The sequence below is a fragment of the Cygnus atratus genome, chromosome 2 (assembly GCF_013377495.2).
Source record: "Cygnus atratus isolate AKBS03 ecotype Queensland, Australia chromosome 2, CAtr_DNAZoo_HiC_assembly, whole genome shotgun sequence".
Lineage (NCBI taxonomy): Eukaryota > Metazoa > Chordata > Aves > Anseriformes > Anatidae > Cygnus > Cygnus atratus.
This window is the reverse complement of record NC_066363.1, coordinates 151,937,740-151,954,111: the sequence shown is the minus strand read 5'-3', so window position 1 is coordinate 151,954,111 and position 16,372 is coordinate 151,937,740. Positions and strand designations below refer to the sequence as shown.

The following is a 16,372-nucleotide window of genomic DNA, read 5'->3' as shown; positions in this document are numbered from 1 at the left end:
TTTCTGCTCTCTCACATAATGCTTTGATTCCATCTGCCAGAACAATATGCTTCTTACTCCTACTCTTCAAGATGCCTCTGTTTGTGCTCCACAAATATGAAGTCACATAAAACAAAATGAGAAATTCTCTAACATCATTCAAGGCCAGCGGATCAAACAATTTATAGTTTTCAGCTTTTCTGTCATATGTGCATCATATAAGGCCCCTACTTGCCACATGGAAAACCATTAGTCTTTTCTTCTGTTGAATGTGCATTATAGGAAAAGCTTCAAGAAGCCAGTTCAGATACTTAATTAACAGTCGCTTTTTAACAGATTTGTTTTTCCACCACCACCACTGCATTGCTCAACAAATGACAAAAATGAGTTCTGCAGTAGATATAAACTCATCTGCTTTAAGTGGTTGATCCCAATCCCATCTGAGTAAGTTTTTCCATCAGTAGTTAATTTGGCTTTATAAAGGTTTATAAAGTATGCTTGGAGGCACTGTAAATGGTAATGAAGGAAAGGGTATCTAGAAGCTTTGTAAGAGCAAGCAAAGGCAAACTTGTTCAAACAGCAGGTTCAGAAACCTTTGGCTCTTGTTCAGATCTCTCTTCAGATGTAAAATCGAAGTGGTATTTCTGCATGTACTTTGTGGGCCCCAAGTTATATGCAATAAATAGATACAGAATGCACAGACAGACAAATATCGATTTCAGTTATTTAGTTTGAAAGTTTACTTCAGAGAAGAGCTAGGTATCAACAGGAATAAAAGAAAAGCTGAGGAATGAAAAAAGAAAAAAATCTGACAGATTGCAGAAGCTGTGTCATAAGAAAGCATGAAAAGCATGTTGTTATAGGAAGTCTGCTGAACCTACCTGGCAAGTTTTGGAGCAGGCAGGGGTGGACATGACACAAACATTTAGGTTTTTTAGCACAGCTCAAGTTAGTTTTGATATGTGGAAATTTCCCAGTGCTATCATTAACCATATTTTACACCTACATAGTGTTTATGCACAAATACATGGATAAAAATAAAGTGACATTTCTATTGTAAAGTAAGGTAACTGGCATAATCCTCAACATTGGTTATTACAGATGTCTTTTCTGAAAGCAAATCTGGCAGGTAAATAAGCCCAGGAGCTATTGAGAGCAGAAAATATGTGCCTACATAAAAAGAAATTTTCAATCTTCACCTTAAGTACTGTTGTAGACAGAACACACAGTTGCTACTGATGACTCAACAGGAATTAAACCCTCAATTTTTAAAAAATATAACTGGAAAAAATCATTTGAGTTACCTACAAACTTGTGCTTACTAATCTCTGCATCATATTACAAGAACAGAGTTTACAAATCTTAAAAAGTGAACATGGATATACAACTTCTGGAATGGTTTTATTCTGGCTTCTCTCAGTACAAGTTCTATATACAGTTATATATACTTACATAATAAGTTATATATACTCCTATATATAACATAAATACAGACAGTTGAAAAGACTTCAAGACAAAAAACATTAACAGCTGTTAAGCAGAGCTGTGTTAGCAGTTTCAAGAACACTTTGACTAGTAAACTGCAGTAGTGATTTCCTCTAATAAGAAAAAGATTAGCATAATAAAAACTAAAAGGTTGCTCAAAAAACACACCAGTGACCATGAATAAAAATACCTGTCAACATCTTCTATTTTCTGCATATTAAACAGCAATGATGGTACTATCTTGTCCATGTGCTGAGGTTCCCATATAGTTGCTCGAAGTTCATCATTAACTGTTTTTCGAACCACTCCCTGAATGCCCCTGATTCCAGCAATTCGGATCCTAAGGGAGGAAAAAAGGAATTATGAAATAAGAGAAGCACAGCACCTTGCAGCATGGCTATCTGTCTATTAGGCAGTAGCAATTATGTAGGGTAGAATTCCATTAAGTTCTCAAAAGCAATAATTTGGAAATTTCTGGGTAAAAACTCATCAACTCTATGGAATTTACTACCCATCAGTTGCAATTTCAACCTATACCAGTGTTGAAAAAAATGTGAAATTAGCACAGCTCAGTTGATGCAAGAGCTACCACAACCCTGTGATCAAGTCCTTAAAGTTACGTGTAGTTAAGACTGCGGATTAATCACAGATCTTTAAAGATTTGTGGAAGATGACCAGTCATAAATAAACAACAGGAAAACATACAAAAGATAGTTCTGTCAGCTTAAGCCTGACAAACCAAAGAAACCATCACTTTTATTCTAAAACTGTTTGAGCTAAATTAACAGAGACTGATCAACATCAAAAGAAGATTTAATGCAACTTCTAAGAAAGACTTAGTCTAGCTATTAGCTATTTTCATTACTTTGTTGAACAAAAAGGAGAATGTGTACAATGAAATGTATGGCAAAACAGTATTTTCTGAAGTGATAACAGTCATTAGGCATTATTATAAAGGCTAGGAGTAGAATTTTACTTATTAAAACCAAGCAGAAGAAAGGATGATAGAGATATCAAGTGAAATAAGCACAGCAAAGCTTTGCTAAAATTTGATTTATTTTTTTTTTAATGAAAATAAATCCCTCAAAACGGAAATCTTAATTTCACTATGGACAACGTATCACTTGCCTTTTTTCAGTCAAATTCACTACATTGCAACATTCACTAGATGACCTTCCGAGCTGACTTTTATAAATATAAATGTATAAATACCTTAAAACTGTACCTCCCTCTTTTTTATCTATATTTGAACAAATCCACATGCATTCAAATAGGATCCAATATCAGGAATCTAGCCTTTCTAGACCTTTCAATACAATATTAGTAGTATTACATGTAAGTCAGAAGAGGAAAGGGATACACAAACAACTAGAAAAGCACTTGCTATTCCTATAGTACAACTATAGTGCAGTATTCAATATTAAGATTCCAATATTAAGAATCTTAAGATTGACATTTAAGACAGAGAGCTTCCAAAATCCCATCACTGAAACATTTTACACAGGCAACTACTGTCACCTACAAATAACTCCAATATGAATTTAAGATGAAGCAACTTTTCTTTTTTTCTTCTTTTGTCAGAATCTAGTTCCTTTTTAGTTATTAATTCTTCAGGTAATCAAGTTTTGCTGATACAGTGGCTTTTCGGCAGGCTCCCCTGCTGAAACGGAAATGTCACTTACCAGGTGACATTCTGTTTCAGACTCAGAAACCTACATTATTGGACTACATGTCTAGATGATGTTCAAGCTCGCATTCAAGTCAGTAAATCCGGTGGAACCTCAAGCTGTGCAGATAAACAACAGCTACAGATGTCCATTGTAGGAGGAGCTGAAATACACCCTAGGCCCTATCAACTACACTGACTTCTTGTGATAACTGCTTCTAGTATGGTAATCTGGAATCACAGCTCATTTGTTCTGCTGAATTACCTCAGTACCTACAGCAAATCTAGTATGCCAACTCCAAGAATGACTGGTTTTCATAGAGGGGAGTCATTGTTTTAAAGATCTATTTCAGAAGAGATGCATTCAAACTGTCTACGATGATGTGAAAAAGTTGTATTACTACACATTTCGTTAACCTGAGTAAAAACTCCCACTGACACACATGGGAAAAAAGGCCATGTCTTCTGTATTGGGAGTGTTATTAGCACTAATTTCATGCTCTCTCTTGTGCAGGAGGTCAAGAAATGAGGTTTGAGGTACCGAAGGACGGCACAGAGCACCATATTTCACCACATACAGGAAAGATTTATTTCCTCTAAACAAGGCTCAGATAGGTATTAAAGCAGAGACTACATTTAAATCAAGATTGTGTGCAGTCTTACATCACTAGGATTGAATTCCACCCTAAGGGTATATCAGCATTGCAGACTGAAGTACAAGTAACAGTGCAGACTGATAATCCGCAAATCAGAAGATTACCACAGTTCTCTTCCTCCAATAATAATCATACCTTTGAGGTATGTTACTTTAAGGTACCCTTAGGAGTGGTTGATCATACTTGGCAGATGAATGAGGGTTATATCTTATCTTGATTCATTCCATGTTCTAGTTCATTATTAAAATTACATCTCTTTTGTGAGGGGCAACAAAGGTGGAAGAAATTCTAAAAAAAAATACAGAACTGAGCTTAAATCCTAACCTATTATGGAATGTTTTATGCTGAGTTTAATATTTTATTTCTGTTTTAGTTTCATTAAGCCTAAAAGGCAAAATCTCAGAAATCTCTTTAAAACATTTATGAATACTATTTTGCAACTGTCAGCTTCAGGTAAATAAATATACTGAAAGAAACCTAAGTTATGAAGTAGATGTGTGATACACCAGCTTCACCAGTGACATGTGGTTAAGAAATACAGAATGGTTTGGGTTGGAAGGGACATTAAAGATCATCCAATTCCAACCCCCTGCCATGGGCAGGGACACCTCCCACCAGACCAGGCTGCCCAAAGCCCCATCCAGCCTGGCCTTGAACACCTCCAGGGATGGGGCACCCACAGCTTCTGGGCAACCTGTTCCAGTGCCTCACCACTGTCACTGTCAAGAATTTCTTCCTTATATCTAATCTAAATCTGCCCTTTTTTAGTTTAAAACTGTTACACCTTGTCCTGTCACTGCACTCCCTGATGAAGGGTCTCTCCCCAGCAGAAAATCTGCATTACCTTTGGTCTCTGAGCAAAATCTCTTCACTTATTCCCAGAACAATCTGTGCAGCCAACCTGTAAAATCATTCACTGGAATAATATTCCTAAATGGAAACAGGGGAGGCAGGGTGAAAAACATCTGTTGTAAGCATCTATATTTTTAGAGACAGATCTTTTTAGAGAGAGATGTTTACATCAGAGCCCTGCAAACAGCAACAGGACAACAACTACGATGGCAGAGAATTATGAAAAATAAGGAGGAATGAACCAGAAGACTGAAGGAGGACTGAAATTTGTATTAATTTTCTTTATTCTTAAAAATATAGAATATATTATTTTTGAAAAGACAGTTTGCAGATTTTTGAAACTGCAAACTAAGAAGATCTTTACGCATTGCAGCTAACCTAACATGGGTTGAGTAAGTGTTCAGTGTATGGATTTTTCATAGTTGGCTGAACAATTTAATGTACGGAAACAGAAAAAATGAGTACAGCAGAGATGCGAATCATATAGTCTGAAAAACAAGGTTTTCTCAAATGCTCAGGAGTTAAATACTGACTGACAATTCCTATAAAGAACAAATCACTAGGTGGAGCTGAAGTTAAAAAAAAATGTAGCGTTACATAATAACGTAAAAATTTGTAATACAAATTCATGAAGGCATTTCAGTTTCACACAGCATCATACTACAGACATCTAATAAAATTCAATTTTAATGAATAATTCTCAAATAACAGACTCAAAATATATTTTTGCTATTCATATAAGTAGCCCCATTAGTTTCTCAAATGAGTTATGGAACTTGCACACATTTACAGTAATGAGCAGTGCCTTTCTGGAGAGAATCCATGCAATCCAGCAGGCATCAATCAGGTAAAATTCCACCGGGATATTCTAAAAGTTCTATGTACCTAAGACTCACAATATTCAGTACTAGTTAAAAGTCAGACTTTCATTTTCTTCCAATGGAATGAAATATTCCAACAAATATTATAATAAGAAACTGTATTACAGACTGTAGTCAGCCAGTTCTCTACAATACATATGGTAAGGCACTTACTCAGTTTGTATTTCTGGATCGTGGTCACATGAATGACACATGGCACTGAATCGAGACACAAAGAAGTCATAGCGTCTGTGATATGAAGGCGTGTCTTCCTCAATGTTGGCAAATTTGACAAACTGGAGAACAAAATATGATAAAAAAGCCTTTGATAGCAATTTCCCAAAAGAGGATAATGAATATTAAGCTTCATCTAAGACTAATATAAAATAGTGCATTAAGAAAGAAACCAGATTTTATAGTATTTAAATGTTTAGTCTCAGAGAAAACAAAGTCAAATAGGAGGCTTTTCTTTTAAAAGTCTTTCCACTAGAACTTCATTTAGGTCATTATGATTATTATTATGATGCCACTGCACCAAATAACACCTTATGCAACATGGAAACATCCAACACTTGAATAGCAAATGTCATTAATTCATGCAATCCAAGCAATCCAATGGTACACTTTCACTGGCCGGTTAAGTAGCAACATCCCGACTTATCAAAATTCAAGGGAAATAAACTTGAAAGAGTTCTGTCAATTATATCTTTACAAAGATTTTTTTTACCTTAAAAAAAAAGTCATAGAATTGTAACCAGTCAACTTTAATTCCATTCACAGAAAGAAACTCCAAAAAATAAAAATTTCCAATTTGCTAACATCTAGAAAGTAACAAAAGGATAAGTAACAATCAACACGGATTTGTCAAGAACAAATCACATCAACACAGCCTAACTTATTCTTCTGACAAGGAAATAGATTTTGTGAATCCAGACGAAGCAGCATCTGCCATATCTTAACTTCAGTGATGCTGTTGACAAAAAAAAAAAAAAAAAAACAAAGAAGCTAGAAAAACATTGTCAAAAGAACACTCCCCATAAGATAGATACAAAAGGGTTTAAAAACATACTAAAATTTTTAAATCATCAAACTGCAATAAGGTACTAAGTGAATTTCTGAAGAGGCCTGTCTGGAATACAATAATTTCTGAGTTTCACTAGAAATTTAGATAATAGAGTGGGCTTATCAAATTTACAAAGAACACTAAGCTGGCCAGAGCTAGAAGCACGCTTTATGCCTGGAACTCTCTAAACTGGAAACAGGACCTGAAAAAAAAAAAACATATCAAAACAATAATTTAGGAATGACAAATGCAAAATACCATTTTAAGGCAGCTGTACAAATACAAGTCAGACACAGCTGAATGCAGAAAAGAAACTTAGGATTATAATAAATTGCGTCTTCAATGAAAGTCACTGCTGTTACACTGGCACGAAAAAAAAATAATGATAAAACAAACAAACAATATATTATGATAAGTCTGTATTACCTGTGAGATCTATGAAGAAATTTTTGCCATCTAATTGGCACTAATAAGCCTTAGATACCATACCCAGGTTAAGCATCATAGCTGGAGACACTGACTAACCAATACTGTCCTTCATCCTAGGGATGAACAAAGCTTTAGATAAAACACTCCTGTTAAAAAGACTAAAACATTACTTAGCCTTGAACTCCCAAAAAGATACTAGTCTTACAACTTATCGAAGATATTTGCAAAAATAAAAGAAGTACGCTGTTTTATTTGTTCAGTGGTAATAAGAAAAGCAACAGCAGGCTTACACTGCAGCAAAGGCTACTTAAGTTAGAAAGATGGGTTTTTACTGTCTAAAATGAAAAGATTGCCTAAAGACACTGTGGATTCTCCATCACTGTTTTAAGGTGGAAGTTTTAAGTACAGACCACACATAGAAGAAAAAAAGGCAAGGAAAGGTTGTCAGGAAACGTTTAACACAGCACTGATTTTGCCTTGAAACAGAGCGAAGTCCCACTAAGATTGCTCTACTTTTCCCTCCGCAATGTATTCTTCTTACCAATTGCTAAGCACAAGCTGAGGCGTTTCTTGTATATTTACCAAGATGTAGAAGCTGTTTTTATCATCACGTTACCCACATACATATAGACGAACCCAAAGCACTTCACTATGATCTACAGTATGCTGATTTGTGGAGGTTCTGAGGTAGTGTTCAAGCTGAAAGATAAATTTGTGCATTCCTGAAAAAAATACTTTCTACTCTGTAACAATCTTTTTTTTTTTTTTTCCTGTTTTAACTAGGACACTTATCCCTTGCAAATACGCTATCAGTTCACCCACAGTAAGCTACAGATGCACTTGAGATTTCTACAGTTTCTAGAACTATATTCCCAGCCATTACTTAAAAAGGTGCAAAACTGTAAAATACTAGCTCACTTTATGCATCTTTCTGTAGAGAATATCTTTTACAGTCAGGTGATAAGAAACTGACATACAGGCAAAAAAAAAAAACAGGTCTTCAAATTCTGCCACCACAGTTTGTGAGTAAAATGAACAGCAACCATGCTGTTTTCTCAATATGGTCAGTTACAAAAGCAATCATTTCCTTCCCAATGGACTCTGGAAAATGCTTTAGTATCTTGTGTCTCACTGGTTTGTTTCACGAAATCGTTAATTACAAAACAGAGGTAGACTTCCTATTTATTTATTTATTAAACTAGAGTTTAATTAGTTGTTAAAATTTAATAAAGCATAAAGTTCAGGAGGAAAACAAAGAGTAATATGACCTTAGTATTTTTTTAAACATTCAAGTCTACAATTGATTCACATAAACTTCCATAAAAACGTGAACAGAACCAAAAAGTTTAAAGAACAGAAAATACTATGGGAGCAGCCATGAGAATATTAACTCATCTAGCATTCGGTATCAGCAGGAACAATCTAAATATACATGAAGACTTATCTGATTGACAGGATCTTCAAACATGAAAACTTAATACAACTCTAATTTTTGCTAAAAGAAAGATTTATTGTATTAAGAAATTGTTTTGTCAGAATAAATGAAGAATTTAGGCCACAAAAGTTTCCCCAACTCTCTCTCTGGAGATTAATCCTGCATCAGAATGTAGCTTTGTAGCAGGGATGAAAGTACTTAGAATTTATGCCCCTCAAAATGAAACTAACAGTAAAATGTCCACAAAGGGACAAAAAATTTTTGATTCCCTCCTGTACATCGTAACAATTTCACCCACTGAACATAAAGCACTTCTGAAATCTATTCCAGGATTAGCATTCAGGTGACTGAACATTTAGGACACTGGAAAGCTAACTGTCATAGGGCTGTTTTGAGTTGCACTGTCATGAAACAGAAATGCAAAGTTTTCACAGCACACGTTAGTCTACACTCTCTGCTTGCCTAGCAGTGATGGTCTTTAGAAGTTACTGTTAAATAGAAAATATTTGACCCCTAAGCACCTAAGGTATTTTCAAGCATAACACGATTATAGGAACTGTTTGACTTTAAAAAGGGCAAAACTCTTATGAAATTCCAAGCAATTGCCTGGGATATACTTAAAAGTTTTTAAGGAGGTAAACATGTCATTCAGTCATACTAAATGCTTGCAGTAACACTGATAATTTATGGAAGCTTTACCAGTAGAAGGATCTTCGGCATTGGTATAATACAGAAGGTACAAAAAGGTACTTACATTGCTAATATCTTATTTCCATTAGGTTTGAAACCAATAAAATTCAATCAGCGTAAAACCTTATAAATCTATCCTTATATACAGCAGGAACATATTAGCTATTCAGAAGATACTTGTCCTGGACTGCATCAAGAAAGTGGGATCCTATTACCAGGGAAAAGCAAATTGTGCAAGTCCTTTGAGTAAATCATGCAAGTTCTCAAAATAAATTCCTAAGGACATGATTTCTTCTATAAAATTACGCTGTCTTATCACTCTTAGGTAGCCCATACTTAATAGGTAGGAAAATTAGAAGTAGGAACAGAACTTTTGATACCCTCTAGACGTCTTCAAAGGAAGTCAGCTTTTTGCAGCAGTTCAAGAACTATCAGCATTCATTGTATTTAACTCTGAATTACATTACTTAAAGCATCTATCTGTAGAACGTGTAGGCTGGTTCTGAGCAGTATTTTCTGATATTTGAGCTTCCCAATTCTGTCTTTAATAGCTTGCAATTTTTTCATGTTTCATTTAGCAGGAGGGGATGATAATGCCAATAATTACCATCTTTTATAGAAAAACTACTGTATTTCATTATTAGGAAACTATCACATAGGAAAATATCTTGTTTGTGGACCTGTTAGAGTGGGTCCAGAGAACGGCTACAAAAATAATCAGAGGGCTGGAGCACCTCTCCTATGAAGACAGGCTGAGATAGCTGGGGATGTTCAGCCTGGAGAAGAGAAGGCTGCAAGGAGACCTCACTGCAGCCTTTCAATACTTAAAGTGGTCTTATAAAAAAAGATGGAGAAGGACTCTACTCGGGAAGATCATGAAAGGACAAGGGGGAATGGTCTTAAACTAAACGGGGATAGATTTAGACTAGACATTAGGAGGAAATTCTTCGCTGTAAGTGTAGTGAGGCACTGGCACAAGCTGCCCAGAGAAGCTGTGGATGCCCCATTCCTGGAGGTCTTCAAGGCCAGGCTGGATGGGGCCTTGACCAACCTGATCTAGTGGGGGGTGTCCCTGCCCATGGCAGGGGTTGGAGTTGGATGATCTTTAAGGTCCCTTCCAATCTGAGCCATTCTATGAGAGGGTAATTGCCTCTTTCTGTACCTTTAACTCCTGTATAAGACAGATCAGGGATTCTAGAGATGAAATACTTCATTGTATTCTAGATCACTACTAGTACATAATTCCACATGGATACATGGAAGGAAAGAAGGATCTTGTAATACAAATAAGATGCCATGCATACTTCCAGATTAGTATGCTAAAGACAAGGAAGACCAACAAATCAGTACTCTACTGGGAACATTAGTTCTGACATTCTTTAATTTCACAGTCTTGACATTTTAAATATTTATGTGTGCATGCACTTCAGTTCAGCCAAAAACAAGTGTTATCATAAGCCAAAACTAACAAATATAAAAATCTCGTTGCTCTATCAGACACTGGCTGGTCACTTTTCCACCTGGGATGCTGCTCATCTTCTTTTAAATACCAAACAAGATGACAGCTGGCAATAACAGTCACCTGCTCCTCCTGCACAGGAAGCACAATGCTGTCACTAATGGTATGATTATTTCACTCATGCCGAAAATAAATCAGCTTTCCAAAATGAAGCGCCCTATCAACTAAAAGATCTAAATTGAATAATTTAGATAAATAATTTAAAATGTGATAAATATGGGGTTCTATACATATATCAACAACTTTACAGATTAATTGAAAAATACATTTTACTATCAAAATGCAGATAATTCATCCAGTCAACATTCTGAATTAGCTTCAAAATGGTTTAAAATGGTTAAAAATTCAACCGAGTTGCCTCAACATATTTTAAGATACGTTTTACTAAATTACAACCCCCATCACTTTTGACCAGCTGATCACTAAAGAAATTTTCTGGACCCTCTCTAAATGAATTGACAGGCGATTTAAAATATTAAAAAAATAAAGTCTCCCTCTTGTCCCAAAAATCTTGACCACAATTTCAAAGATTTTAGAGCTGTACACTATTTGATAGGATGAACAAATTTAATTGATTCTACCCCAGTATAACCCTGGTCTGTAGCCACTACAGATCTAAACAATAGATTTCATTATTTGAACATGAGATGTACAGACATTTTACATGATATTTTGTTACTGAAATTCTGCAAATTGGATAGAGAAATTTAGTATTTCCATACGTTTCTAAGTAATAAATGTACTGCAGTCAGCTTTCAGATTCTATAATACTTAAGCCAAGAAAGTCTCAGCTTTTTTTTTTTTAACACATTTTTTTCAGTTTCCTCACCAGCATATGCTATCTTAGCACATGGTTAATAAAAATATCTTCCAGGATAGAAACAGACATTCTGAACTTTATAGACACTGCCAATTTCAAATCCAGTCGATTTCAAAGAAAAAAAAATAGAGTTCAAGACATCCACTATTGCATTTCACCTGTTCTCAAGTATCTTCCTGTATAAGTAGTAGATTTACAACTGTGTCATACAAAAATCATTGCTGGTGTAAGCAGTAAACTAACGTAATTTACAATGCAATATAAGCATATAAAAAGTCATAGGAATTAATTTTGTATAATCTGAAGATTAGGCACATAAGTACACTAACGAAAAGCAGAAACAACTATTTTTCCAGAACAGTAATCTTCAGCTTTGCTTTTAAAAAAGTAAATTAACTTTAAAAAAAAAAATAAATCAGAAGCCAAAGTGGTGAAAGCAAGTTCTGTGGTTTTTTTTTTTTTCCTTTTGTAAGATACAGAGCACCAAATAGAGCAAGCTCTGCCTCCAAAAACCTGAGATTTGCAAGCCAAGGAAAAACCTTGAAGGCAGCAGCAGCTTTCAGATCCTTCCAAGACTTTAAACTACTAGGAATCATTCAGTACACAAATTTGGTTCAGAAGTCAGGGTTTCAAGTGAAACATCACAAGAGTTCTCACAGTTCAAGTAAAATCTGCTTGTGAGGCTGAGAATAAACTGTAACTCAATTAAGACAGTTAAATCTTACTTGAAAGACACAGTCACCTTTGCATGCCAGTGATGCTCTGAAAATCAGCTTTGGAATGGAAAATAATCAAGATACACTTAAAATGATATGGAAATCATCATCAAATGCTTTCCTTGTAAAGCAAAAAGAGACCATGAATTTGTATTGGTGTGAAATTTAGTTTAATAAAACAACAACAAATGGAACTTTCCCAAAGGCTGCCTGACTTTTCACCAGTTTAAAGACATTTACTTTGTATACAATTTATTTTACTCATAGCTCTTCCAGGCAATACATTTCCTCTCCACAGCGGTACATTAGAGTAACTAAAGCATATAAAAAATAATCCAGTTTCTCTTCACCATCTGTACTCATCTTTTATTCCTTCTTAGGGAGTACAGGAAAATCTAAAAGAGGCTAGATGTGATGATAAACTTTCTTCGTGTCTGACATCAAATTTATTTAAGAACATAGCAGGCCAGTTTTCTCGGTAACAGAAAATCTGTCAGTGCCAATACATTTCGCTCCTCTAGAGTTAACACAAGAAGACTATCTTTTCTCTTTCTTGACTACAGAAGGCACCTAGGGAAATAAGCGTAATTAGGTTAAAACAAGTCTCTGGAATACTGTTGAAAAGCCATATACTCACTCTCTTCTTCTTCTTACATAATTTAGTATCTTATTTAGGATTTTTTTCTTGTTGTTATTTTGGTTACTGAGTACAACAGAAAAACAGAAGTTATTTCCCAAATTAGGAATTCCATTAATCCACTTTGCACATAAAAGGCCTCATTAGGAACAGACAGGGATATCAAACAGATGACCATAATGTGAACTTCTGTTCAAGAGCATATTCTTTTAGAAGAGATGCGGGCTTTGTATACTAAAGTGGAGGTTTACAGTAACTGTTTACCACTGAGGTTTTCAAACAACTGGAAAGTGACACATATCTTCCATTACATACCCCAGGAAGCAAGTTCCATAGCTATTTCTTACTTCCCAAAGGGGTCTTGCCCAGCTATTGTTTTTACAAACAAACAAAAAAAATCAGGGTAGTATGGCTCAAAGTTAACAAAAGACACATATAGAATCACAGAATGGTTTGGGTTGGAAGGACCCTAAAGATCACCTAATTCCAAACCCCTGCCATGGGCAGGGACATCTCCCCCTAGATCAGGTTGCCCAAAGCCCCATCCAGCCTGGCCTTGAACACCTCCAGGGATGGGGCATCCACAGCTTCTCTGGGCAACCTATCCCACTGCCTCACCACTCTCACAGTAAAGAATTTCTCCCTAATATTTAATCTAAATCTACCCTCTCTTAGTTTACAAACATTGCCCTACCACCAGGCTCCCTGATAAAGAGTCCCTCTCCAGGGACATACACGTATGTATTATGCATATATATAAATATATATAAAAATATAATGTGTGTGTATTCGATTACCACCAGTAAAACTGCCCTGTTAGTTTGGTGCGCAAGGAGACACTACTTCCCCTCCACCACAGCAAGAACCATCTGTGTTCAACTATAGTAAGAAATTCTACTCCAGAGAGTAGTATCACTAATATATACACCTTCCTGTCTCTCTGAACCACAACTCCATTTAATTCCACCAACTGGGAATCATGCCCAAAGTAAAGACTAACATTTTTATAGAATCCAGAGAACCCACACACTGCTAACAATGGCAATGTATGTATAATGCACGCATTACTTCTTTAGTCATGTAAAAATAATCACTCTAGGTGAAAGCAGTCCACATCACCATCCTGAAATTTGTCAGAACCATGCTGTACTGCCTGGGAAATACAATGGTTATAGCGAAAGCATCAGAGAACTATAATATTAATTGCATCCATCACTTTATTTAGGAAAACTGATCTCCAAGTCTTCACTTTGATACTTTTAGTTTTGCCTTTCAAGCCAGGACGTGGACCCTGAAATACATAAGCTAAAAAGTTAAGAATAATGAAGGCTTTTGCCTCCTGGCTACTTTTCAACTACTACGAGTCTTTCTCCATAGTGTCAGTGCCGTGGAGAAGGATGTTACTTCCTCTTTCTCTCACCACTTCTCTTGTTGCTGAAAGCAAGAAAACATTGTCTTTCCTACACCAATGGCTTCAGGAGGTCTGTTAAAAAGATTCAAAATTGAATTGACAGAACAGCTTTTCCATTTCTTCCAGAAGAAGTTATTACCACAGAGAATGAGCCCAAGCATCAAAAGAGTCTTAGAGACTAAATGGGAACACGTTTTTCTGGCTCCATCTGGTCTATGTTCTGTGTTTAGGCCCAAACAGCATATCATTCCGTTCACAGGATCTTCTCAACTCATGTTAAATTGGAGATATTTTGTGAATTCTGGAATTATTTTGCCTCAGCAAACAAGCAAAGACTTACTCTGATTTCAATTAGAATCTGGGTTTACTCACAGAATTAGTTCCAAGAACTTGCAACTTTGGTTCTCCTGATTCCAGAAGCTTGGCCACCATATGAAGGAAGCTTTCCACAAATGGCTTTATGCTTTGAGAATGGCAAGCCATTAGAAGTTGGTCCAATGCCTCCATGGCGATTAAGACATACCTGAAAATTAATTGTGGAGAGACTCACAAATATACGTGCTAAGTTTATCATTAGGTCTTTATCACTAAAGTAAATTAGAAAAGAAAGGGTGAAGGCACATCTTTCATAGGATCTAAAAATGGAAGTGAATGGTATTTCTGACTTCTTTTAAAAAAACACAAAGTTTTTAGAAAGAATATCATAATAATTTCTGAGTAAATACAGTTTAATTTTCTATTCTGGCACATTTTGTTTTCAATTATAGACCCTAGCTTTCTAGTATACAATATCTCTACCCAAACCCTGGTATGGAAAACCATCAACTTATCCATCCTCCTGCACAGTGAGAGGACATTCTAATTAAATGAATGAGAAAAGGAGCAAGCCAAACTAGTTAGCCTAATGAATGGTCTTTTATCCATCCTATGGAAGTTATAAAAATAGCTTTTAACATCATGAATGCCAAAGATGGCCCATGATGAATACTGCCTTTCTTTTGCAGTTCTTGCCACTTCTTACACTCAGTAGCTTCCTATACCATTTCCATGTTCTTTAAAATCTCTCTCTTTTGACTCTGTATCTTACCTCCTAAACTCATCATCTTTGCTCTGACCTAAATGCAGCTACATGTTAGCACCTATTTTTAACGCTGCGACTTATTTCCTTACCCATAGCGATGCCGGACTACATCTCTGCTCAGTCTCTCTGCTAGGTAAGCACCGATTCGATCCAGCTTTTCTGGTGCAGAAACCGCATAGAAAGTCAGCTTCTCCATATCAGCTTTAACAAGACCATCCTACGGACATACAGAAGTAAAAAAAAAAAAAAAAAAATCCACAAAAATTATGAAGCTTTTGAAGTATTTTCCTTTTGGATACTCAAAGCAAAAGATCTGAGTCGTACAAACTGGAATACGCTACTCAAAATATGTAACTTTTAAACAAAATTGTCAACAGCTAAGCTGCAAAAATCAACAACTTAAAAAATTATGCAAGATATTTTTGAAATAAATGAAGTAACTTCTCCCATCATTTGGGGGGTGGGGAAGGACAGACATGGGATGGACACAGACAAGTATTCCAAAAGCAGGTATTTACTGACCTACATTATCAGTGCTGCAACACATTTTCCCCACTGGTACAATGTCACTTTTTCTTCTCCCATTACCCCCCAAATGTCATCATATATCTGATGGATAATTCTGAAAAGTTGACAGTCTATGCAAAAGATTTAAACCATAATCTTGTTCATTTTTGTCAGTGTCATATTTTGGACAAGGCTGACACATAGGTTACCCGAAGGCTAATTTTTAGAACAGGATCAGGCAGTAATTAACAAATTAGTTACACATACCCATTTAGTCTGAACTGTGATAGAGACATCCGTAGGTGAGGTATTACAGGTACTAACTACAACTGTCAGGTAAGAAGAATAAGGCTTTTTTTTTTTTTTTTTTGCCTTTTTTCTTTTTTTTTGCTGTAAGTTTCCAAAACATTGTCTTTTTCAAACAAGTTACTGAAGCTTTAAAGACAGTGAGTGCATTTTATCAAGTCTTCTAATATTTTAGACAAGGCTCCAGTGAAACATCTAAGGCTGGCTTGTGTCCTACACTGAGCCAAGGAGTATTAACACAGGTAGAGACTAAGGAGTAA

At 35.7% G+C, this 16,372-nt stretch overlaps 1 protein-coding gene across 14 annotated transcripts in view; it reads right to left on the bottom strand.

Moving 5' to 3' along the window:
- EFR3A (EFR3 homolog A) overlaps positions 1-16,372 on the bottom strand; it is an 80,502-nt gene that overhangs the window by 41,491 nt on the left and 22,639 nt on the right. For all 14 annotated transcript variants that reach the window (XM_035556220.1, XM_035556224.2, XM_035556232.2 and 11 more), the window contains 4 exons: positions 15,389-15,516; positions 14,591-14,741; positions 5,673-5,794; positions 1,655-1,804 (listed from right to left, as the gene is read on the bottom strand). In XM_035556220.1, coding sequence (XP_035412113.1) covers positions 1,655-1,804; positions 5,673-5,794; positions 14,591-14,741; positions 15,389-15,516 — 551 coding nt within the window. The remainder of the gene's footprint in view (positions 1-1,654; positions 1,805-5,672; positions 5,795-14,590; positions 14,742-15,388; positions 15,517-16,372) is intronic.